The following is a 10,904-nucleotide window of genomic DNA, read 5'->3' as shown; positions in this document are numbered from 1 at the left end:
TGTGGGAGTGTGTGTGTGTGTCTGTGGGAGTGTGTGTGTGTGTGTGTAGTATGCAGGGTGCTTTCTGCAGTAATAGGTGCTTAACCATTTCCAGAACCCTGATGTATTGAGATTGATTCATAACTGATTTCAGGGGAAGAAATACATCTTTTCCCTACTGTGTGCCCATTGATATTCTTGGATCAGTGCTTCTTGTGGAATATGGCAAAATGCTCAGCTTTGTTACAGAATTAATAGCAGATGCACATAGGCACACGCTCATACATACACACACACACACACACACACACACACACGTGCGCACACACAGATAGACTTTGATGTTCTTTTATTGCATTTGAGGCATTTGTGCATGTGCATGTAAGTGGGATTGTGGGTGTGTGTCACTATATGTGTGTGTGTGAGTGAGAGAGAGAGAATCACTGTGTATGTGTTGCAGTATGTGTGTGCGTGTATGTGTAGCAGAGAGAGAGAGAAAATCTATGTGTATGTGTCACTGTGTGTGTGTGACAGAGAGAGAGAGAATCACTGTGTATTTGTGTGTGTGTGTGAGTGAGTGAGAGAGAATCACTGTGTGTGTATGTATCATGGTATGTGTGTGTGAGAATCGCTGTGTGTATGTGTGTGTGAGTGAGAGAGAATCACTGTGTGTGTGTATGTTTCACGGTATGTATGTGTGAGAGAGAATCTCTGTGGGTGTGTATGTGTCAGTATGTGTGCATGTATGTGTGAGAGAGAATCACTGTGTGTGTGCGTGTATCTGAGAGAGAGAATCACTGTGTGTGTGTGTATGGCATGTGTCATGGCGTGTGTGTGTGTGTGTGTGTGTGTGTGTGTGTTGGTGATTTGCAGCTCCCACCCTGAGAGCCAGTTTGCTCGCTGCCGTTGATAAAGTAGCAATTCCCATTGATGATGGAGTTAGTCTCTCATTGTCTGAGCTGCCCATGGTGAAGGGCCCAGTCACTGCATGCAGACACAATCAGACCGTTTAGCCATTAACAGTATTCATGCATGAAATTGTACACCTTTTTGTGATGGTTTTTTTAAACTAGTTTCTATAGAATTCTGATTATGTGCTGTTAAGCTGTGCCATTATGTTGCATGTCTCTGAAATCATTTTGGTTCACTCCCTCTGTATCACCCCCCACCCTTCTTATCTCTCTAGCTGTCAGACAGATTTGTGTTCAAACTGGGCCAGTGCAAGGACCACTGCTTTTTGTTATTTATATAAATGATTTGGATGTGAGTATAGGAGGTATGGTTAGTTTACAGGTGACACCAGAATTGGAAGTGCGATGGACTATGATGAAAGTAACTTCAGAGTACAACAGGTTCTGGATCAGATTGGGTCAATGGGCTGAGGAGTGGCAGATGGAGTTTAATTTAGACAAATGTGAGGTATTGCATTTTGGTAAGGCAAACCAGGGCAGGATTTATCCAGTAAATGTAGGGCCCTGGGGAGTGATGCTGAACAAAGGGACCTTGGGGTGTAGATGCATAATTCGATGAAAGTGGCAACACAGGTAGAAAGGGTGGTGAAGAAGGCATTTGGTACGTTTGCCTTCATTGGTCATTGCTTTGACTATGGAGTTGGGAGGTCATGTTGCAGCTGTACAGGAGATTAGTTGAGGCCTTGTTTGGAATACTGTGTACAATTCTGGTCGCCCTTCTATAGGAAGGATGTTTTTGAACTTGAGAGGGTGCAGAAAAGATTTACAAGGATGTTGCTGGCCTGGAGGATTTGAGCTACAGGGAGAGGCTGAATGGGCTGGGACTGTTTTCCCTGGAGCGTCGGAGACTGAGGGCTGATCTTATTGAGGTTTATAAAATCATGAGGGGCATGGATGGAGTGAATAACCAAGGTCTTTTCCCCAGGGTAGAGGAGTCCAAAAGTAGAGGATATACGTTTAAGGTGAGAGGGGAAAGATTTAAAGAGGACCTGAGGGATAACGTTTTCAAGCAGAGGGTGGTGTGTGTGTGGAATGAGCTGCCAGAAGAAGTGGTGGAGGCTGGTACAATTACAATATTTAAAAGGCATCTGGATGGGTACATGTATAGGAAGGGTTTAGAGGGATATGGACCGAATGCTGGCAAATCGGACTAGATTTATTTAGGATATCTGGATGGCGTGGACAAGTCGGACCGAAGGGTCTGTTTCTGTGCTGTACATCTCTATGATTCTGTGCTAACTTTCTGCAATCCTAAATTGTTGCTTGAAGAGAAATATGTAATTTTCATTTCTCTTCCCTTTCCAGGCACCCAACAGCATGTTTGACATCCAGCTCGTGGGGAACAACTCTGAGCATTTTACCATTTCTCCAACATCAGGCCAGGGGAAGGTAGACATCCGAGTGCGAGTGGCACTGCCTCTAGATTTTGAGCGCATCGCTCACTATGAATTCTCGGTAAGTTGCTTGATTGGACCCCATTTCAGGTGTGATTTTTATTTTATCTCTCATTACAACATAAGGGGAAGATCAGTTTGGTCCCTAGAGCCTTGTTCTGCAGTTCAATGGCTGATCTGTGGCAGGACTCCATTAAAACCCCATGAAGCTCCAAGAACGCTAGAGGATCTCAGCAGGTCTGGCTGCATCTGTAGAGAAAGAAACAGAGTTAACACTTCATTCTGTGTTCTCAAGAAGTGTCACTGGACCCAAACGTCATTTTTTTTATTCACTCATGGAATGTGGGCATCTCTGGCTAAACCAGCACTTAATTGCCCATCCCTCATTGCCCAGAGGGCAGTTAAGTGTCAACCCCATTGCTGTGGGTCTGGAGTCACATGTAGGCCAGACCAGGTAAGGATGGCAGTTTGTTTCCTGAGGTAACTGCACAGAGGATAGTGTCCCAGCACCAGGTCACCCTTTATTTACATGTACCTCTGGCTGTGACCAACCAGCTCAGTCAGTCCCTAAAGTGAGGAGACTCTCAATCCCCTATTTATATCCGTCAGCCAGGGCGCCCTGATTGGCCCGAGTTAACAGCCGCAATGAAGGATCCTATAGTTGATAAAATCCATTGCTTGCAATCACTACACTTCTCCAAAGGACATTAGTGATCCAGATGGTTTTTGCCGATTATCAACAATGGGTTCATGGTTGTCATAAGACCCTTAATTCAAGATTCTTTATTTAATTCAAGTTCCACTATCTGCCATGGTGGGATTTGAATCAATGTCCCCAGAGCATTAGCTGAGTTTCTGGATTAATAGTCCAGCAATAATACCAGTAGGTCATCGCCTCCCCACAAAAATCAATGTTCCCTGACCGGGAATCGAACATTAACTCTGCTCTGTCTCTCCACAGATGCTGCAGACCTGCTGATTTTCTGTTTTGGTTAATGTTTCGCGTGTGGTATGACTCTTCTGCAGAACAGGATTGACGGGTTTTGTTTCAGATTTCCAGCACCTGCTGTATTTTGGCCTTTATTCATCAACTTCTCCTGAGAGGAGTTTGTTTCCCACAGTTTGCAGAGATGTCACCTCTCCAGGAGTCGAAACTTTATCTCCAGAACAGCAGATTTTGTTTTCCAGCAGAGAAAAGAAATCTATCGAGTTTGAAAGAAAACTGAAGGTTCTTTGTTTCTTTATTTTCTTCACGTGCTTTCTATTTATTGGTCAGTAAAGATATTGGAATGGGGGGATTGGAAAGTTGTCGAGATTAATGCAATATAGAACGCTGCTGGAAATCTGAAACAAAACAAAGTGCTGTTTTACAGCTGCTCCAACCTTTTTGTGAATCATAGAATTGTACAGTACAGGTGAAGCCCTTTGGCCCCTCAAGCCTATACCACCCAAAACATACTTCTAGCTACACCAGTCCTGCTTTCCTGCGCTAGGCCCATAGCCTTGGATGAACACTTGAAGCGTCATAACATTCAAGTACCTTTTTTGAAAGTTGTGAGGTTTCCTTTCTCAACCACCCTCTCAGGCCGTGTATTCCAGACCCCCATCGCCCTCTAGGTGAATAGGTTTTTCCTCAAATCACCTCTAAACCTCCTGCCTTTCACTTTAAAATTATACTCCCTTGTTATTGACCTTTCAACTAAGGAGAACAGTCATAGAATCCCTACAGTGTGGAAGCAGGCCATTCTGTCCTTCAGGTCCACACCGATCCCTCCGAAGAGCATCCCAGACAGACCTAGCCCCCTACCATTTCCCTGTGACCCTGCATTTCCCAAGGCTAATCCACATAACCTGCACATCCCTGGACACTATAGCTTGGCCAATCCACCCTAACCTGCACGTCTTTGGTCTGTGGGAGGAAACCCACACAGACACAGGAAGAATGTGCAAACTCCACACAGTTGCCTGAGGCTGGAATTGAACCTGGGTCCCTGGTGCTGTGAGGCAGCAGTGCTAGCCACTGAGCCACTGTGCCACCCAGATTCCCCCTCAGCCTTCCCTGCTCCCAAGAAAACAACCCCTCAGAAAGGAGGTCCCTATGGAGCAGATCAAAATAAATAGCAATCGAAAAGGGAGGAATGCCTTATAGTGGGACAGTTTTCACGCAGTGAGAATGCATTCAGGATCTGTCCTGGCTTTCTCTTTAAAATGATGCCTCCTTATTATTGACCCTTCAACTAAGGGGGACAGATGCTTTTGATCCAACCTATCTGGGGTTCAAAGAATACCCTGCGATGCGAGGGGAAAGATTTAAAAAGGACATGAGGGGCAACTTTTTTAACACAGAGAGTGGTTTGCGCGTGGAATGAACTTCCTGAGGAAATGGGGGATGTGGGTGCAGTTACAACGTTTAAAAGACATTTGGACAAGTTCATGAATAGGCAAGGTTTGGGGGCATTTGGGCCAAGAGCAGGCAGGTGGGACTAGTTTAGTTTGGGATTACTGTCAGTCTGGACTGGTTGGGCCGAAGGGTCTGTTTGTGTGCTGTATGACTTTATGACTCTGACTCTATGACTCTGTGAGAATACTTTGGTTGGGACAGCCCATTGCCTGCCACAGAGTTTACATCTCCACTTAGAACAATCGAGCACAGTCAGGTGCACTCGACTGGACTGAGGAGGGTGGGTGGATGTTGCTTATGAGGCTGTTGGTGAGTAGAGGTGAGAGTTTGCCAGCTATCCCAGTGGAAATTTGGAGGTGTACATGGATTAAACATGCTTGGTGAAAAGGAGACTGCTCAGGCCGGAAATGAGTAGAGTGGCAGGGCAGTCTGTACAAGCGGAGAGCAAATGGAATCGGGATGTACGCTGGAATTGTTTGGAGTCTTGATCACGGCACTTTTGCATTTTTAATGAGCATCTTTTGTGTGCCTCTCCTCTCCTGAAGCTGTTTGCTTCACACTGAAATATATTTCTGCAGACGTTCAAGCAGTGTTCTGGCACCCTGCCCAGTTGACCTACCATTCACTGAGATGACCTCTAGTCAATGGGTCACCCTACTGAAAGCACAAACAATGAGAATCAGCCCTCGCCATGTGTCACCTTGCCTTTACTCAGTCTGCACGTTGTTGAACTTCGGATCGTCAGGGATGTCAAGCCAAGATCAAGACTTTTGCATACTCTGCCAAGCAGTGATGGGCACAATCAATCCCCTCTGATACCACTCCAGCAGCATCTGAGACTGAGTTGCTCCGAGGGACTTATCTGAGGAATTCTGCTGCTTCTACCCAGCCTCCAGAAAATAGCAGCTTAGCTGGGCCTTGTAAATGAGATTCCTCGATCCTCATAACCCAAGTAGGAACAAGGGGGTGAAGAAATTCAGACTGTACAGAGCACACGTCCATAAAAACTCAAGGTTTAAAAATAGCTCAACCATCTACCAGGACAATTACATCGGGCAAACACAACTGGAAGGTGCGAAATAACAGGGAAAACAAACTGGGAGAAATTTAATATTCAGAATTGAAGCTTAATTCAGGCACCTGGAGATAATATAATGCCTGCTTGTGACACCAATTGTGGTGATTTTGTTTGTACTGTGAATTGATGTGAGCTATCATGTCACCTTGGTACAAAGTAATTGTACAGACTGTCCCTTTTCCACCAGCACAGCTGCTAAACAAAATGCCAGCAGAATGAAGTGTGTGCACAATGCAAAATCTCATTAGAAAGCAATTTACATTCTGCTGGAGCGTGTACCAGCTCTGAGCTAGTGCTCTGGCTTGTCACCTTCAAGTGGCATCACGGTACTGAATGAAAAGTCAGGATGTCACTCACGATCTGAAGCAATGAGTTTTCGAGACCAGCTCCATGCTCAGATATCATTCAATCAGGAAACTTGATGAATTATTTGTGATTGACCCCCCCTCGATATTTTGCTGCACAGAGCCATCTGACGATGAATCCCAGGCAACTGGAATGCTAGAAGTTGCAATGTTCCCTTCCAATGTCATAAGTAAAATGATGTTTATGATTCCTTTGCAATGGTCACAGGGGAAGAGGGTGCTTTCCAGGTGTCTTCTGTCACATTCTGCTCATAGCCAGAGGAGACAATGGCCTAGTGATATTATTGCTGGGTTGTTAATCCAGAGATCCAGGTAATTTTCTGGGGAAAACTGAAAGAGCTGTGGATGCTGTAAATCAGGAACATAAACAGAAGTTGCAGGAAAAGCTCAGCAGATCTGGCAGCATCTGTGAAGAAAAATCAGAGTTAATGTTTCGGCTCTGGTGAAGGGTCACTGGACCCAAAACGTTCACTCTGATTTCCCTTCATAGGTGCTACCAGACCTGCTGAGGTTTCCAAGCAACTTCTGTTTTTGTTCCTAATTTTCTGGGGAGCCAGGTTTGAATCCTGCCATGGCACATGGTAGAATTTGAATTCAATAAAGATCTGGAATTAAGAATCGAATGATGACCATGAAACCATTATCGATTGTCAGGAAAACCCATCTGGTTCACTTAATGTGAAACTGCCATCCTTACATGGTCTAACCTATATGTGACTCCTGACCCACTGTAATGTGGTTGATTCTTAACTGCCCTCTGGGCAATCAGGGATGGGCAATAAATGCTGGCCTAGCCAGTGATGCCCTTGTCCTGTCAATGAATTTTAAAATGTTTAAAAATCCAATTCCACCAGAAACATATCACTTGACCATTTATTCCATGCTTTTGGATCTTGCTGTGTTGAAGATGTCTGCTACATTTGCCACAGTAAAAGTTGCCGGTGTGCTCATATACAAACTTGATTTGATACTTTCTTCATTTGTGGCTTGTTTTGCTTTGAGTTTCTTAATTGTTCCTTCAGTTTTTAACAGTTTTAATGTCTTTATGGCTCATAGCTGTTAAGACATAGAACAGCTTAATTGTTCTTATTTATAAAGCAAACAAGTCTAAGCAGACTCTTATTGCTAATAGAGCAGAGATCCTTCATTGACCAATATTATGAGCCCATATGTGCACAGAATGCTTGTTTGCATGTGTTTATAATTGCCTCGTCAACCAGTGTAATGATGTGAATAGAGGTAGATTTTTCTTATAAAGCCCTGGAAAGGAGATAACTTGGAGTCTTGATAACCTAACAATCCTTTGATAGGACTGTAATTGTGGTGCAGTTTTTGGAGTTGTGCACTGTACAATCTGGAGACTGTACAGCAGTGAGACATGGCACCTTCAAGTATGGAAACAGGCCATGCGGCCCATCCACTCCAGGCTGGTGTCTGTCATCCACACCTTCCTCCCTCCACTCTTCTTCTTCTGCATATCTCTTCCAGGGAAGATTCAAGCTGTATTTGAAACGTTAACTCTGTTTTTCTCCATCTGCCCACAAGTCCTGAGTTCAAGTCTGTTGAGTCTTTACTGAAACTATATCTTCTCACTTCAGGTGTCACCAATGCAAATCATTTTTGCTCATCATTTGTGCTTTCCTGTTTTCTTTGTAATATAAGAGGCCGAAGCTACATACAGCACTTTTGAGGTTCTCACTACTCAAGGCTTTATTATTAATGATTAGTATTAGTATTGTTACATTTATCGAGATATGTGCTATGCCGGCAGATCGTACCATCAAAATACAGCAGGGAAACTGAACAGAGTGCAGAACACAATGTTACAGCAGCAGAGAAGGTGCAGAAAGAGATCAATAAAGTTCGACTTGCTTTTTAATTCTGTTCCTCTAGAACTTAAGCCCTGTACTGTGCACCTCCGACAGCTTTATTCAGCTGTTTATCAATAATTTATTAATCTGACTCCACTGTTCAATTTGAACCTGTTCCAGTTAGACCCTGGGAAAGGCTTGGTCCGTTATTCAATCTATAAAAATGCTTCGTTTTTATTTGGAATTTAAGTACAGAGAATTTGTACAAAGTTAGGAATTATTCTAGATTCAACTTTTGAGTTCATCAGTTTCATACCAGAGTCCCTGCATCTATTTTATTTCCACTTCTTAGCAGCAGTGTGTACCATCTACGAGGTGCACTGGAGAAATTCACCAGGTTCCTTAGACAGCTCTTTGCAAACCCATGACCACTTCCATCTAACAGGACAAGGGCAACAGATACATAGGAACAAGTTCCCATCCAAGCCACTCACCATCCTGACTTGAAATACATCACTGTTCCTTCAGTGTCACTGAGCAAAATCCTGGAACTCCCTCCCTAACCCATATACCCCAGAATCTGCAGTGATTCAAGAAGGCAGCACCTTCTCAAGGTCAACGAGGGGTTTGTCAATAAAATGCTGGCCCAGCCAGTGACACCCACATCCCATGAATGAATAAAGAAAAGGTTTTAGCTTTGTTATTCTGTAGTTCCTTTCAGATGATTGTATGTCATTCTGTCGTACACAGCTGCTGTAGACACCCTTTGATTCCTTTACAACACCCATTCCGAACTCCTTCTTCATTTCATGCATCCTTCTCCCTTCCTATCACAGGCCTTCCCTTTCATTCATATAACACCCAACCCCATTATGCTGCCTAAAAACACTGCTTTTTTATCTTTCTTCTGATGAAAGGTCATCGACCCGCAACATTTACTCTGCTTCTATCTCCACTGATGCAGCCAGACCTGCTGAGCTACTCCAGCACTTTCCGTTTTTATTTCCGTCGCCAGTGTGTTTTCCAAGTTCCTAATTTGTGGGCTATTTTCTGAAGTTTTATGGCCTTCAGCTAAATTAGCTTTACGTGCACTTTAATATTTTGTAGAGAGATTGTTAACGTTTCTTTTTTGCACACTCAATCATAAACATTCATGCCTTTGGGTCTCAATTAGGAAAAAAGTACTGTGTGTCTTCACATCCAGTTACCAAGGTAATGGAAACTTGCCGAACATTCAAATCATTTCAATTCATATATCAAGGAAAGTAATTAGAAGTTAAAATGCAGTCAATTATATATTCTGTAAACAAACGCTGACTTTCAGTTGCCAGTTCCCAGTGTTTCAGGATGTGGTAATGTTGACAATACATGTGGAACTTCCAAATGCCTAATTACTCCACTCGTGCCCTTCTGAAGAGCCAAAGGGAAGACCACATCTTCTGAGATAACAAAGTGTAGAGCTGGAGGAACACAGCAGGCCAGGCAGCATCAAAGGAGCAGGAAAGCCCACGTTTTGGGTCTTCTGCCCTGGTTCCTTGGTACAGCTTGTGGGGCTACAGTTCAGCAATGCTTCTCACTGCTTCTTAGGGGAGGGAACAGCCTCATGGTATTATCACTGGACTGTTAATCCAGGTAATGTCCTGGGGGCCCCAGTTCAAATCCCACCATGGCGGATGCTGGAATTTGAATTCAATAAAATATCTGGAATAAAGGTTCTAATGATGACCGTAAAACCGTTGTCAATTGTCAGGGAAGGGGAAGGCTCAGTGGTTAACACTGCTGCCTCACAGTACCAGGGACTCAGGTTCAATTCCACCCTCGGGCGACTATCTGTGTGGAGTTTGCACATTCTCCCTGTGTCTGTGTGGGTTTCTTCCAGGTGCTGCGGTTTCCTCCCACAGTCCAAAGATGTGCAGGTTAGATAGATTGGCCATGGGAAATGCAGGCCTACAGAGATAGGATAGGGAGTAGGTCTGTTTGGGATGCTCTTCAGGGGGTCAGTGTGGACTCAATGGGCTGAATGGCCTGTTTCCACACTGTACAGATCCTACGAAAAACTCATCTGGAGAAAGTGGCCATCCTTACCTGATCTGGCCTACATGTGACTCCAGATCCACAGCAATGTGGTTGACCGTTATTTGGGAAATAAATGTGAATCCTGTGAATGAACACAAAACACACTCAAACCCTACTGTATCAAATGGGATGGAGTGATCACCACTGTTTGCCTATAGGCCTCACCTGAAACATAACTTGGCCTAAAATTTTGATAAAGCTAAGTTTTATTCAATGGACGTTGCACATTTGCATTACTCAGTGTATCACATAAACCACAGCGATGCTGGTACAGCATCTCAGGTGTGGTCATCTTCATTTTCTAGAAACATCAACACCAGAACGAGATTCAAATCCTCGAGCCCATTCTGCCATTCAACAAGAGTTGGGTTTTCGGATAGGGTAAAATGCTGCTTTTCTTAATAAAAAGATAACAGAGTCTCCATTCTCTTTGTGAATGCTAGAATTATGTACTCATAATTTGAAGAAAACAGTTGAATAAACTTTGCATTTTTTGTTGTAAATTGTGATTTCTGCTGCTGTCGAGTAAGTCATTATATTCTATAGTGAAATTAATTAATTTTATATCAGGCTCTTAATTAAAACCAGTTTTAAATATTTTCTTGAAATATCCACCTCTCTCAAGCAGGAGGCTCATTTGATTGATTGATTTATTGTCACATGTACCAAAGTATGGTGAAAAAATTATGTTTACGAGCAGCACAGGCAGATCATAGTAAGCAAGAGATAGTAGGAACTGCAGATGCTGGAGAATCCAAGACAACAAGGTGCAGAGCTGGATAAACACAGCAGGCCAAGCAGCATCATAGGAGCAGAGAGGCTGACGTTT

The 10,904-nt window shown here is 43.6% G+C and overlaps 1 protein-coding gene across 1 annotated transcript in view; it reads left to right on the top strand.

Moving 5' to 3' along the window:
• The window catches only part of LOC109932919 (cadherin-23-like), a 375,734-nt gene that overhangs the window by 353,471 nt on the left and 11,359 nt on the right, over window positions 1-10,904 (top strand). The window contains exon 10 of the mRNA XM_048616204.1: window positions 2,256-2,405. Coding sequence (XP_048472161.1) covers window positions 2,256-2,405 — 150 coding nt within the window. The remainder of the gene's footprint in view (window positions 1-2,255; window positions 2,406-10,904) is intronic.

Source organism: Rhincodon typus, chromosome 34 (genome assembly GCF_021869965.1).
Source record: "Rhincodon typus isolate 14 chromosome 34, sRhiTyp1.1, whole genome shotgun sequence".
In the NCBI taxonomy this organism is placed as follows: Eukaryota; Metazoa; Chordata; class Chondrichthyes; order Orectolobiformes; family Rhincodontidae; genus Rhincodon; species Rhincodon typus.
This window is presented reverse-complemented; position numbering and strand designations above follow the sequence as displayed.